The 15,883-nt window shown below is 41.4% G+C and overlaps 1 protein-coding gene across 3 annotated transcripts in view; it reads left to right on the top strand.

The window, feature by feature from the left end:
* Positions 1-6,362, top strand: part of LOC141116972 (NACHT, LRR and PYD domains-containing protein 3-like) — a 46,512-nt gene extending 40,150 nt beyond the window's left edge. For all 3 annotated transcript variants that reach the window (XM_073609509.1, XM_073609508.1, XM_073609507.1), the window contains exons 8-10: positions 3,483-3,653; positions 4,308-4,472; positions 6,120-6,362. In XM_073609509.1, the coding sequence (XP_073465610.1) occupies positions 3,483-3,653; positions 4,308-4,472; positions 6,120-6,258 (475 nt within the window). In that variant the 3' untranslated portion in view covers positions 6,259-6,362. The remainder of the gene's footprint in view (positions 1-3,482; positions 3,654-4,307; positions 4,473-6,119) is intronic.
* Positions 6,363-15,883: the final 9,521 nt, after the last annotated feature.

Raw genomic sequence — 15,883 nt, 5'->3', positions numbered from 1 at the left:
TCGCTCCAGAGCCGCTGCTCTGTGCATCCATTCACACATGGAGCATGTTCAGCCAATAAGGAGAGAGAGACGCGGGAAAGCCGCTGCTCTCGTGCACATCTCTGGATTAAGATGGGGCTCAGGTAATTATTAGAGGGGGGGTCCGGGGGGCTGCTGCACATAAAAGGTTTTTTACCTTCATGCATAGAATGCATGAAGGTAAAAAAAACATTGAGCCTTTACAACCACTTTAAGGAGAAAGAACTCAATAAAACACCACTGGTTCCCATGAAGCTCATAGTATGGAATAAACACTGCTGTGGCCAGCAGGAGTTAGGTTTACCCTTTGATGAAGCCATATGTTCTATGTAACCTGGAAAGTGATTTATAAGTCGTTGTTGTCCAAATTTGACTGGATATCCCTGAAAAGGATTTAATCATTGTGGAACCAGGATTTCATCAGCACAGAGGCTTGACTCGACCTGTAGGGGTCTCTGTCTGAGATGAGAGTCTGGGGCAAACCACTAACGCACAGCGGATGGTGGAAGCATTTGGATGATTTGGATTTTCCCTGTTTCCTTGCACAAAGCACTTTACTCTATGAACTTTATTGGACACGTTCACATTTATTTCACTGTATTGTCACTTTGGAGCATCCGCACTTTAATATTGAAGAGTCTCTATCACAATTTTTTATATTTTATATATTGTTTCATCATCTGCACTGCATTGAAGATTTGCTTACTTTATTATATTTACACTGGATTTTGATTATCGCACATTATCTCTTGTTTAGGATATATTGCATTTACTATTTATGATTCATTTTAGTTTTATTGAGTAAGCACCACATTATTCTGTTTTTTTTATTGGTATTGTGTGGGAGCACTTCTTATGTTGGCAGCTACTTATTAGATTTATTCGTTTTTTTCACTTGGTTTGCGCATTAGTATTTTCTTTTTTCTGGAGTTAGGTATAGCCTCTCTCTGCTCTAAATCTATTGAACATGTGCCACAAAAAGTCCAACGTTCAATAAAAACCAATGTATTAGATCAGATGGCAATGGTTCTGATGGGAAGTACCACTTGAACTAAAATAGCTGTCAGTAGTTAGGACCTTTAGATGTTTAACCTGACCTAACAGTAGACTAAATGGACAGTTTAACCTGAATGAAACAAACTGCAGTAATTGGGATGATAAGGACACCAGGACATACAGTACATAGTAATACTTTAAAGCAGGGGTCTCCAAACTTTTCAAACAAAGGGCCAGTTTACTGTCCTTCAGACTTTAGGGGAGCCGGATTATGGCCAATGAGGGTAGAAAATGTCCCATGCCCAGTATCAGTGAGAATAAACATGGCCGCAGGGTTGGTGGTCAGCAGGAGAAGTGCCCTATGATTGGTAGTAGTTGGAGGAATAGTAAACCATCATTGCTATTAATGGAAGTATTGCCCCATCATTGGTGTTGGTGAGAGGAATAATGCAACATCAATGGTGTCAGTGGGAGGAAGTGCCCCATTATTGGTGTCAGTGAAAGGAGTAGTGCCCTACCATTGGTGTCCATGGGAACAATAGTGCCCCATCATTGGGGGGAATAGTACCCCAAGGGCCACATAAAGGCTAGCAAAGGGCCGCATCTGGCCCTCGTGCCGCAGTTTGGAGAACTCTGGTTTAAAGGATCAGCCCACCCTACAAAATTGAAGTATAGTTAGCCCCTGGTTTCTTACATACCTTGGATAACCCAACAGCAAGGTCTCTCTGCCAATTTCTGACTGTTCCTATCCATATAGGAGTTTTGGGTGTTTTGGCACACCTCAGTTCTTGCCTGCACCCATTATACTGAAGGCTCAAAACAATGAGCAGGCTCTGAGAATTGGGCATAACCCCAGAAACGCGTCAGCCAGTGATGGAGACACTCTGATACAAAGAGGGTTAGGAGGTAGTTTAGGGATCAGTCTGGAAAACTGATGTACAGTTAAAAAGGGTTCATACATGTGGATTAGATTAGCTTTTTACCTTTTCATGTTGTGAGTAGTTTTTGTATTAAATATCATGGTTTGCTAGACGCAGCCACTGCACGCATACAATGAACGTCCAGCCTGTGCAAAGTGGGGATCATTTTATAACACTGATATTACTGATGCATACCGTATATACTCGAGTATAAGTCGAGTTTTTCAGCACATTTTTTTGTGCTGAAAGTGTCCCCCTCGACTTATACTCGAGTCAAGCACTTTTCTGCAGCAAAAAATTTCATTTTCCGAACCGACTTTGGAGCCCCTTATCTCTTTGGAGTTCCTAGCACTAAGTGGCCCAGAGATACGGGGCCCCAAAATCGGTTCGGAAAATGTCATTCTCTGCTGCAGAAAAGTGCTTGACATTTTATGAACCGATTTGGGGCCCCGTATCTCAGGGCCACTTAGTGCGAGGAACCCCAAATTTGGTTTACAATCTCAGTGGAACGGGAACCATAACATGTCCAAAGCTGGGGTTCCTAGCACAAAGTGGCCCTGAGATATGGGGCCCCAAAGCCGGTTCGGAAAATGTCTTTCTCTACTGCAGAAAAGTGCTTGACATTTTCTGAACCGATTTTTAGGGCCCCGTATCTCAGGGCCACTTGGTCCTAGAAACCCCAGCTGGGTTTGCACACCAAATTTGGGGTCCTAGCACTAAGTGGCCGCCGAAATACGGGGCCCCAAAGTCGGTCAACTGTGTCCATCTGCAGCAATGTCATTTCGGGACCCTTTGGGTTCAGAGACCCCAAATTTTGGCTGCAGCTAGGGGGCATCTAGGAACCCTTAACTACTGAGTTTGAAGTTCGGGGGACCTATGGCTGCAAATGGGCAGAGTGAGGCATGCAAATGGGCATTGTTGACCTTCTTTTCCACTTACAGTAGCTGCATTTCTCACCCTCGTCTTATACTCGGGTCAATAGGTTTTTCCCATTTTTTTGTGGTAAATGAGAGAATGAGGGCCTCGACTTATACTCGGATCGACTTATACTCGAGTATATATGGTATATTGGATTTTACCAGTACTAAGATGCAATGGCTGTATTAGTTTTATTTTTTTCAGGCTTAACTTCAGAAAAATACCTGTTGATCCTGTCAGAAATCCAGTGTCCTTGTAACTTCCTGTGCACTGAGCTGAAATATCAAGCAATGTTATCAGCATTCCCTGTATACTACCTATGTAATAGAGATAAGAAAGAGGGGGAGGTGTTAGAAGTCCAAATTAAGAGATGCACTTAGATACAGCACAGTAGGTGAGCTTTGTTACTGACAGGATCACCAGGTGAAATTAAAGAAAACAAAAATGAAAAAAGGAAAACTAATGTGGCCATCACATCTAATGACTGCTAAGTTGCATTATATTATATTTTCTTTTGGGTTTACCCTTTAAGGCAATGTAAATGTTTTTATTTTTTTTATCAAACGCTTGTCATGTAAACAATCAATCATTCATTTCATTTTCAGTTATTTACTTTTTTGTCCTCTACAGTTTGACTAATAATGATTTGACCAGCAAGTGCTGCTCTACCTTGGCATCTGCAATCTATGAAAACGTTTCCCTGATATCTCTGGACTTGACTTTTAACAATCTGACGGGTCCCCACTTCAGTGACCTCATTGCCGCTCTGTCCAGCCCAACATGTAGCGTAAAGCATCTTGAGTAAGTATACAAACTTGAAGAGGACCCCCCCATAGAACTATCAATGCCCATGTGCCCTTTTGTATTCATTTCACAGGTTTTAATTCTTCCTCTGTGATATCAAAGCTTCTACACCTCAATTTTTACCATACTGTGCATGCATGAGATGGAGTGTTTTGTAACCGCATTTTCAAGATAAGGTGCATGATGCCATGCCTAAATGAGGAAGATGTCATCTATATAGCGCATCCAGCACTAAAATCCCAAGCAAGTGTAGTGTGACAGTACTGTGATATCTTGCAGGATCTTACATTTTAGGTAGGAGATATCCTTGAAGGAAATGGTGATGTGGCCTTCCCTGGGAGCATTTGTGTGACTGGGGCTACGTTTTCATTGCATTCAGGGAAAGCAAGAAATGAAAAACAGAAAGGGTACTGTAAGTAAAATTTAGGTACTTATACTGCTCCTGCTTTAAAAATAACATAAAAATACATTTGGGATAAAATGACTATAGAGCTGAAATAATTTGTGTCTTTTATTCCACCTTCTCAATGCGGAAATTCAAACCCAAATTGAAAAAATAAATAAATAAATAAAAGATACAAAAGCAACATGGTTTCTTTTGTTCATATAATAAAACCTGTAACCTCCACTTTTTTTTTTGTTTTCTTTCAGGCTTTGTGCCCTCAAACTGACTCATGAGGATTCCGAGTGTTTGGTCTCCCTGAGTAACAACAGAAACCTTGAGTACCTAAATCTGAGCCATAATAGCATCACCGATGCTGGTTCAGGACACATAAAGGACCTTATAGAGCATTCCTCCAGCCTGAAAGAGTTCATGTGAGTAGTGTGAACAAAGAACCCAGCAATGAGACTAACTGCAGTAACATTAAGCATTTTTTTCCCCTTCCTATGCAACATCAAAATATTTTGGCTTGTAAATAAAGAGATGCTCCACCATCTGCACTTTTTTGGAAACTTCAAACTAGGACAATGAAAATAATATTTTAAAGTCGCATTTATAGACTGTGTTGTTGAATTATTTCTGTGTACAATCCAAAAGTAGCCACCACCCTATTGGGGGATGTTTAGGGGAAGGCCAGGAACTTTTGGCCCTTTAGAAATGTATCCAAGTGGTTCTTTCATAGTATGAAGGTTAAACTTCGTAAAGTTTACTAAGGTGATTCAGTAACTGGTGTCAATGGCGAAGGCTGCGTGTTTTCAAGGGGCAAGGTTCATTGCTACACATCTTTTCACCAGCCTCCTTTGTAGCTCTCTGTGTTTGGTCAAATTACATCATAGAGTTGGTGCGGAAAGACTCTGGGAAGCAAGTAGCTCTATAATATTAAGCCTGTCACTGACCAATGTCTCATTGTAATGTATCTCCAATCAGGGCCACCCGCCCCATTCATCTTAATAGTACTGGCTAAAAAGCAGAACAGTCACGTACCTGAAGGGAGACTTAGCTGACGAGGTCGGCCTCTCTTGTATCTTCAATCTAGGTCCCGCTGAGAGTGGAACAGAGGGAGCCGAGGGACAGGAGGAACACGAGTTCCTGCAGGTGTAGACATGGAAACTTGCAGCAGAGGATGCGACCTTGGGAAGGCAGGAAAACCATCAGATTAGGAAGGGCAGCTGTGCACCGTAGATCAGCTGGGGTTAAAGAGGCACTCTGCTTGTACCAAGGCATTAGGCAGAGGCAGGGTCAGACGGAAGCTGGGATCAAGAACCAGTAGTCAGGAATATAACAGAATCCAAAAGCAGGGTCAAGGAAAGCCAAGTTCAGCAACGGATATCAAACAAGATATAAGCAGCATTCAGGGTTTTAGGAAACAGCTGAAGACCAGTCAGCATTATTCAGGAGTCAGGTCACCCTTTAAATAGGCATTCTGGCGCCAATTGGGATTAGGGATGCGCTCTCGCATACACACGCAGTCCGTTGCGCAAGCACATGCGCATTGATGCAGATAGGCATCTGCAGTCGCACGTGAGCGCCTGCATGCGCACGAGTGCACGCCGGGTGTATTCTGATAGTTGTCTTACAAGAACAAGTTCCCCAATTCTCCCCAGCCTAGTCCTCTGCTATTTAAAAATTTCTGGCCATCATAAACACTCAAAATGCATTTCCATGGGAACATAAAGAACTATAGGCAGGTGCAGTTTCTTTTCTCCACTGCAGGTGGTGCTCAACTGCAGCGGCATCGAAAAGGAAGCCAAGAGGAACATGGTTTCTCTGTGGTTCTTGGGTCACAGGGGCAGCGACCTTATTAGATTATAATATGAGATTGTAATATTTAATTATTAAAATAATTGTGATAAATTACAAATTCAGTTATTAGCTATTGTTGCTTTTGACATAATTTTTTTCATTTGAAAACAATAAAAAAAAAAATTTGGCTACCCATTTGGAATGAATCGCTGGATGTATCTACCTGGTCTTTATATGTGGTTTCTATTTAACTTAATGGTTTTGTTACCATCTCCTAGGGTTGGTGCCAATGGATTTTCTGAAGACGTAGTTAAGGAGCTGCAGGACCTTATAAACGCCCGCCAAGGTCTCAAAATTGATGTATGGCAAAGTCAAGCTGAGAATACAGCTCTTCCTGAAAATGTGACAAGTATATAAGTGTTTTATATTGCAATATTTATTAAAAAACACAGATATTGTACAGTTTTCTTCTCTTATTTTTTTGAAGGGGGAGGGATAATAAAGTTGGCTTACAATAACAAGCTTTTGTCACTCCTGATTGAACACATTATGATTGGATGGCCACATGTAAAACAATATGGTATAACCAACATTCATTAAGCAGTGCAAAGAGAGTTGTTACTGGAGATGTGGGTGTAAATGGCATTGCCAACAAAAAAAAGGTATTTTGAAGAGAGCAAAAAAAAAATGGAAATAAGTTGATTCATTTCTGCATCATTTATTCCCACCTAGTTTTCTTTTTGTCTCTAATTTATCCTACCATACCTACTTTCGTCAATATACCATGGTAACTTGCATACAAGAAAAGGTTAGTGTTCCCTGCAAGACTTCAAGCATGAATACCTTTTTCACAAAAAAAATAAAAAACAGTTACTGTGGGGAAAAAACATTATTTGATCCCCTGCAGATTTTGTAGGTTTGCCCACTTACAAAGAAATGAAGGGTCTGTCATTTTTTTATCATAGGTGTATTTTAAATGATAGATACAAAATATTAACCAAAAATCCAGAAAAAAAAACACATGATACAAATGTTATAAATGGAGTTGCAGTTCAATGAGTAAAATAAGTATTTGATCACCAAGCAAAACATGACTTAGTACTTGGTGGAGAAACCCTTGTTGGCAAGCACAGAGGTAAGACGTTTCTTGTAGTTGGTTACCAGGTTTGCACACATCTCAGGAGGGATTTTTGTTCCACTTTTCTTTACAGATTTTCTCTAAATCCTTAAGGTTTCTTGGCTGTCTCTTGGCAACTCGAAGTTTCAGCTCCCTCGATACATTTTCTATAAGATTAAGGTCTGGAGACTGGCTAGGCCACTCCATGACCTTCTTCTTGAGCCACAACTTTGTTGCCTTGGCGGTATGTTTTGGGTCATTGTCATGCTGGAAGACCCATCCACAACCCATCTTCACTATTCTGGATAAGGGAAAACGGTTCTCATCCAAGATTTTACAATACATGGCCCCATACATTGGCCTGTCAATGTGGCAAAGTCGGCCTGCACCTTTATCAGAGAAACAGCCCCAAGGCATAATGTTTCCACCTGCTTGGCCGTAGGGATGGTGTTCTTAGGGTCATAGTCAGCATTTTTCTTCCTCCAAACACGGCGAGTCAAGTTAATGCCAAAAAGCTCAATTTTGATCTCATCTGACCACAGCAGTTTCTTCCAATCCTTTTCTGAATCATTTAGATGTTCATTGGAAAATTTCAGACAGGCCTGTACATGTGCCTTCTTGAGGAGGGGGGCCTTGCAGGCACTGCAGAATTTCAATCCATGGCAGCGTATTGTGTTACCAATGGTTTGTTTGGTGACTGTGTTCCCAACTGCCTTGAGATCATTCACAAACTCCTCTCATGTAGTTCTGGACTGATCCCTCACTTTTCTCATGATCATCCTTACCCCATGAGGCAAAATCCTGTATGGAGCTCCAGACCGAAGGAGATTGATGGTTATTTTGTATTTCTTGCATTTGCCAATAATCGCAGTTGTCTCCTTCTCACCAAGCTTCTTGCTGATGGTCTTGTAGCCCATTCCAGGCTTGTGCAGGTCTAAAATCTTGTCCACGTCCTTTGACAGCTCTCTGGTCTTGCCCATGATGGTGAGGTTTGAATGGAAGAGAGAGCTTCTGTGGACAGGTGTCTTTTATACACATAATGAGTTGTGTTTAGGAGCACCTTCTTAAATTGACATGACTAATATGTGTACCACATGAGCACCTACTGTAGCCAGTCTGTGGGAGCCAGAATTATTGTTGGTTGGTAGGGGATCAAATGCTTATTTTACTTACCGAACTGCTACTCAATTTATAACATTTGTTTCATGTGTTTTTTTCTGTATTTTTGATTGATATTCTGTCTCTATCGTTTAAAATACATCTATGTTAACAATTATGGACCCTTAATTTCTTTGGAATTATGGAAAACTTACAAAATCTGCAGGGGGTCAAATAATTATTTTCTGCACTGTAGCTTAGCACTTTTTAAACCAAAAAAAGCAGCTTTTGCAGCAATCCCCACCTACACTCAAGCCCAGTTCCCTGAAGACTTTTTGCTCTCTGCTGATGGTCTTTTGGGTAGAATGACACCCAGAAACATTTAACACTCTTTTCCCTGAGCCCAACGTGTCAAAGATTTGCTCCCTAAGGGTGTGTTATCAGACTGCACTGAGCTACAGTATCTCACAAAAATTAGTACACCCCTCACATTTTTGTAAATATTTTATTCTATCTTTTCATGTGACAACACTGAAGAAATTACACTTTGCTACAATGTAAAGTAGTGAGTGTACAGCTTGTATAACAGTGTAAATTTGCTGTTCCCTCAAAATAACTCAATACACAGCCAATAATGTCTCAACAAAACAAAAGTGAGTACACCCCTACCTAAAAATGTCCAAATTTGGCCCAGTTAGCAATTTTCCCTCTCCGGTGTCATGTGACTCGTTAGTGTTACAAGGTCTCAGGTGTGAATAAGGAGCAGGTGTGTGAAATTTGGTGTTATCGCTCTCACTCTCTTATACTGGTCACTGGAAGTTCAACATGGCACCTCATGGCAAAGAACTCTCTGAGGAAAAAAAAGAAAAACGAATTGTTGCTCAACATAAAGATGACCTAGGCTATAAAAAGATTGCCAAGACTCTGAAACTGTGCTGCAGCATAGTGGCCAAGACCATACAGCGGTTTAACAGGACAGGTTCCACTCAGAACAGGCCTCGCCATGGTCGGCCAAAGAAGTTGAGTGCACGTGCTCAGCGTCATATCCAGAGGTCGTTTTTGGGAAATAGACATATGAGTGCTGCCAGCATTGCTGCAGAGGTTGAAGGGGTGGGGGGTCAGCCTGTCAGTGCTCAGATCATACGCTGCACACTGCATCAAATTGGTCTGCATGGCTGTTGTCCCAGAAGGAAGATGATGCAAAAGAAACCCCGCAAACAGTTTGCTGAAGACAAGAAGACTAAGGACATGGATTACTTTAACCATGTCCTGTGGTCTGATGAGACCAAGATAAACTTATTTGGTTCAGATGGTGTCAAGCGTGTGTGGCGGCAATCAGATGAGGAGTACAAAGACAAGCGTGTCTTGCCTACAGTCAAGCATGGTGGTGGGAGTGTCATGGTCTGGGGCTGCATGAGTACTGCCGGCACTGGGGTGCTAAAGTTCATTGAGGGAACCATGAATGCCAACATGTACTGTGACATACTGAAGCAGAGCATGATCCCTTCTCTTCGAAGACTGGGCCGCAGGGCACTGGGCAGTATTCCAACATAAGGACCACTGCTTTGCTAAAGAAGTTGAGGGTAAAGGTGATGGACTGGCCAAGCATGTTTCCAGACCTAAAGCCTATTGAGCATCTGTGGGGCATCCTCAGACAAAAGGTGGAGGAGTTCAAGGTCTCTAACATCAACCAGCTCCGTGATATCATCATGGAGGAGTAGAAGAGGACTCCAGTGGCAACCTGTGAAGCTCTGGTGAACTCCATGCCCAAGAGGGTTAAGGCAGTGCTGGAAAAAAATGGTGGCCACACAAAATATTGACACTTTGGGCCCAATTTGGACATTTTCACTTAAGGGTGTACTCACGTCACGGTTGTTGTCAGCGGTTTAGACTTTAATGGCTGTGTGTTGAGTTATTTTGAGGGGACAGCAAATTTACACTGTTATACAAGCTGTACACTCACTACTTTACATTGTAGCAAAGTGTCATTTCTTCAGTGTTGTCACATGAAAAGGTAGAATAAAATATTTACAAAAATGTGAGGGGTGTACTCACTTTTGTGAGATACTGTATATAGGAGAACACTCCAGGAAAAGAGGCCACACGATTGGGGGGATTTACTAAAGACGGGAAGCTGATTTGTTTCAATGCAGAGCTGCACCAGATTTTGCACGCACCAGTTTTAGTAAATCCCCCTAATGACAGGTATTGCCAGTCCCAATTCCAGTCTACAGCATTCAGGCCCTGTCCATTGCTGGAGGAACAATAGCTGTGATTTCACATGACTGTACCGATGGTCCATGAAAAAAAGATATGGAAACCAGAATGTACAATAAAAAAAAGAAAGAAATGGGGAGGGGTTGTCTTCCAAGGTGGTGGTGGTGGGGGGAAGGGAGGGTAGAAATGAGAAGAGGAGCAGGAAACCTAGACTTAGGCTTTTAGTAGGACTGAGAAATTGAATTATATTTAAAATTGAATTCTGGACAGGTATAAAAGACACAAATAAGCTCCGTGATCTTTAAAATATCATTAAAAATATCATTCAATTTTATTTTTAAAAACAAGCAGTGTCAGTATGTAAATGTGACCTGATATCAACTGTGCTGCTTCTCCTTTCACTGTCCAGTCACAGGTTGGAGATGCGTCCGGGATGACCTTGGCTCAGAGGAGGTGGGGTTTTTTTTATGCTGGCTATCAGGCTGAGGACATCTAGTGGCAGAAAAAAGTACTGCAGTGGAAATGTCTGGATTAACCTCTTGAAGCCAGCCGTACTCATATATGTGGCCGCTCGGTGGGTGGACCTTGATGCCGAGCGGCCACATATATATATATGCAGCCCTGTTAAAACAACTTACCACGCCAAGAATGTGCTCCCTGCAGATAGCGGGGATTGGTAAGCTCCCAATGCATAATTGCAATCGGGAGCTTTCTGATCATGTGACAGCACACATCGGTCACATTGGTCACATGACCCGAATGCCACCTCCTCCTCCCGAGTTTTTGGAATTCCTGAAGGGCTGGGAGGCAGTTGGCGCAAAAGGGTTAAAGTTGAATATTGGTGCAGAAATTGATATTTTTATTGTTTATTTTATTGGCCATTCATTTTATCTTGGTATTTCTTGATCGAATTCTGCTTTATAGGAAATACAAAAAAAAAAAATGTCATAATAAAGAAAAAAAGGAGAAATCGGAGAAGACGGGGTCGGTTTTTAATTTTTTTTTTCCCTTCTTTTGTGTGTGTGTGTGTGGGTGGATTGATTGTTCCAGGGCTTTTTATCAATGGGTGGTTAAAAGTTCCACATCAAATTAGAATATTAAAGAAATTAAGTTGTGGCCCATAGAAGGATGGTCAGTTTTGGATTATTAATAGGCCAAGTCACAGGGGTTTTTGATGGAAGTGGAACCCTTAATTATGTATAAATGAAGGATTTCACCTTATCATTGATAATAGGCTAGAAATTTATTTGTAGAATGTTAATATAACATTTTGTAAAAATGTTTTGATAAATAAAGTTATAAAAAAAAAAAAATAAATAAATAATAAAGCAAAAAAAAAAAAAAAGAGGGAATAAAAAATATGCCTACCATAATAACAGCTTAAGAATTTATACTGCTGTCTATTTGGCAAAACAAATTTGATGTTGTATCCATCTAGAGAAAATTGTTTTATAAAATACTTTTTTCTAGTTATGATAGCCCTGGTAGGGGTTCACTGTCAAGTTTCCATTGGCACTTCTATAGACATTGTGAGCTAGAACGCACAAAGGTGGGTGGGGACACCCCGAAGTGCCCGGTTTCCCAGGGGATTACGGTGAGGAAATCTCAGTCTTGGAGTATCTGATGCACATAAAAGGTCAGGGGCTGACTCAGCCCACCCGGCTCCACCTATACCTAAAACATCCTTCTTGATGAACTGGCCCTTTAAGAAAATATTCCTGGAGAGAGGTTTATGGTGTATAACCATTGTAAAATCTCAGATGACAAAGCTATCAAATGAAACCTTAAACAATGACATCCAAAAATGAAACTTGTTACCGAGACATATCGCTTCTCCTTCCCCCACCGTGGATCAGTTTTCGGCATACAGACCCGCTGAACCCTTCTGCTGAATGAACAGGTAAGATGGCCTGAGATTGCAAAATCCAACTGGGATGAACAATATGGCCACCTGGATACAATGAGAATGGCCGGGGACTAGAGGGAGTGATAACCTTGTACAGGTAGGTGGAGGACCTGGAGGAGGTGGAAGGAGCACATGGTACCCTCGCTGAGATGACTCATTGGGGTTGATTTACTAAAGGCAAAAAGACTGTGCACTTTACTACCTGCAAGTGCAGGTGCTCCAGAGCTTAGTAAATGAGCATAAGATCTGCTGACTTCCATCATCCAATCATGTGCAAGCAAAAAGGTTTTTTTCCCTTGCATGTGATTGGGTACTCTTTGCAAAGTGAAGCCTTAGCTCATTTACTAAGCTCTGGAACAACTGCACTTTGCAGAGGGCAACTGCACTTTGCACAGTCTATTTGCCTTTAGTAAATCAACCCCATTGCGTCAGTTGCATCATCTTCTGCTATTGTTTTCTGCAGCAAGATATTGGACTGCTGCTAATTGGTGCAAAATCATTTCTTGTTGCTTTGCCCATAGACATAATGATTACCGCCTCTGATCTCAGTACTGCTCTTTAAATATTTATCGTGGGAAGAGGAGGCGTTGCTGTGTTATTTTCCATATACTTCCATATTGCTACATCCTTCCTATTAGATAATGATTTTGCTCTTCCATGATTGGCAGCTCACTGAATTTCATACATACTAATATTTTTTTCCCTTAACATCTTGTATAGGAGATATACCCGACTCACCCAAATGGCTGAGACAGAATATTGTTGTTGAGGTTTTTTTTTTTTTTAATGCAACCCAGAATTAGATCTCAGACAATGAAGAAAACCATTCTATGAGAAATTCTGTACTTTAGTTTTAAAAGCCAAGAGATTGTGATTGGTAGATCTGACCAGAGTGCCATCAGCACACAGACTAATGCAATACCCTAAGCATCACCTTCATACTAACCCTACATGTAACACTAACCAACTTTGTAACCCTAATACTTACCCTAACTCTAACTCTCCCTGTAAGCTAAAAACTGTCTAACCCTAACCCTTAATCCTAACACACACCCTCCTTTTAAGCCTGAGAATAACCCACCTCTTTACCCTAAACCACCTGGTAACACTAACAATAATCCTCCCTGTAACCCTAACACTGTCCATCCCTATAATCCCAATACTAATCCTTAACACTAACCTTCCCTATAACCCTAACGCTATCCAACCCTAATCCTAACATGTAATCCCTATACTAACCCTCCCTGTCACCCCATCACTAACCTTCCTTATAACCCTTCTCACTGTAACCATAATACCAACTTTCCTTGTAACCATAACACTAACCCTCCGTGTAACCCCAGCACTAACCCACCCGGTAACCCTAACACTAATCCACCCTGTCACCCTGACATTAACCCTTCTTGAAACCCTAACACTAACCCTTCCAATAACCCAAACACTAACTCTCCCTGTAACCCTAACACTAAACCTTCCTATAACCCTAACACTAACCCTCCCTGTAACCCTGACACGAAACCTCCATGTAGCCCTGACATTAACCCTCTCTGTAATCCTAACACTAACCCTCCCTGTACCCTTAAAACTAGCCCCCCTATTACCCTAACACTAATCCTCCCTGTAATCATAACACTAACCCACCCTGTACCCCTTAAACTAGCCCTCCCTATCACCCGAACACTAATCCTCCCTGTAATCATAACGCTAACCCACCCTGTAACCCTAACACTAATCCTCCCTGTAATCCTAACACCAACCCACCCTGTAACCCTAACACTAACCCTCCCTGTAATCCTAACACTAAACCTTCCTGTACCCTTAAAACTTGCCCTCCCTATCACCCTGACACTAATCCTCCCTGTAATCATAACACTAATCCTCCCTGTAATCATAACACTAACCCACCTTGTAACCCTAACACTAACCCTCCCTGTAATCCTAACGCTAACCCTCCCTGTAATCCTAACACTAACCCTCCCTGTACCCTTAAAACTAGCCCTCCCTATCACCCTGACACTAATCCTCCCTGTAATCATAACGCTAACCCTCCCTGTCACTCTGACATTAACATTTCTTGAAACCTTAACTTTAACTGTTCCTGTAATCTTAACACAAAACCTCTCTGTAACCCTGACATTAACCCTCTCTGTACTCCTAACACTAATCCTCTCTGTAACCCTAACACGAATCCTCTCTGTAATCCTAACACTAATTCTCTCTGTAACTCTAACACTAATCCTCTCTGTAATCCTAACACTAATCTTCTCCGTAATCCTAACACTAATCCTCTCTGTAATCCTAACACTAATCCTCTCTGTACTCCTAACACTAATTCTCTCTGTAATCCTAACACTAATCCTCTCTGTAATCCTTACAGTAATCCTCTCTGTACTCCTAACACTAACCCTCCCTGTAATCCTAACACTAATCCTCCCTGTAATCCTAACACTAACCCTCCCTGTAATCCTAACACTAACCCTCCCTGTAATCCTAACACTAACCCTCCCACACTTACCACCTGTGTAGCCCATAGGATCCGTTTACTTTGTGTAATAAGAACTTTAAGAAAAAAAAATGAACTCCCTGAGTTATATTTGTTGTCCAAATATAAAAACATTCAGCATATTTTTTCCCCTCAAATATCTCAGTAGGAATCAATGTACAACCTGCACACTATGCTGGCTGAGACCCCACAACAAACTCAATACATTCTCAGTAAAGCTGAACAGGTTTTGCTTTACTGCCTCCCAACTGGAAGATACCAAATGTTTGGGTGGAGTTTTCCTTTAACTCCCTTGTTCTGCAATGTGCGTGCGATGACACCGATATCTGCTGTATCCTCTATGGGTCACATATGTTGCATATCCCCTTCTCTAGCAACCATTGACATCAAAGGCACCAACCAGATCCAACTGCCACCTTGAAAAATGACAGTGGAGTGTAAAAGGAGGATTCTGATTGGACGGCTGTGCGGGATGGATGTTATTTGTTTGCATGTAAGTCGATCTCAGGTCAGACCTGTACAGTGACATAACATGCAACCACTGAAGTGAGGCCGAGGACATGTCCAGGCAGAGAATAATAGAGGGGCGCCGAATACTGGAACCAAACTGAACAGCTTAACCGCTTCAGCCCCGGAAGATTTTACCCCCCCTTCCTGACCAGAGCACTTTTTGCGATTTGGCACTGCGTCGCTTTAACTGACAACTGCGCAGTCGTGCGACGTTACACCCAAACAAAATTGGCGTCCTTTTTTTCCCACAAATAGAGGTTTCTTTTGGTGGTATTTGATCGCCTCTGCGGTTTTTCTTTTTTGCGCTATAAACAAAAAAAGAGCAACAATTTTGAAAAAATCAAAAACAATATTTTGTACTTTTTGCTATAATAAATATCCCCATTTTTTTTTTTAAAAAAAGCGAATTTTTCCTCAGTTCAGGCCGATATGTATTCTACATATTTTTGGTAAAAAAAAATCGCAATAACCGTATATTGATTGGTCTGCGCAAAAGTCATAGCGTCTACAAAATAGGGGATATTTTTATAGCATTTTTATTATTATTATTATTTTTTTTTACTAGTAATGGCGGCGATCTGCGATTTTTATCGTGACTGCGACATAATGGCGTAACACATCGGACAATTTTGACACATTTTTGGGACCATTGTCATTTATACAGCGATCAGTGCTATAAAAATGCACTGAT

This window comes from Aquarana catesbeiana, linkage group LG13 (assembly GCF_042186555.1).
Source record: "Aquarana catesbeiana isolate 2022-GZ linkage group LG13, ASM4218655v1, whole genome shotgun sequence".
NCBI classification, from domain to species: domain Eukaryota; kingdom Metazoa; phylum Chordata; class Amphibia; order Anura; family Ranidae; genus Aquarana; species Aquarana catesbeiana.
Note: the sequence above shows the minus strand (reverse complement) of the source record. Positions and strands in the feature narration are given on the sequence as shown.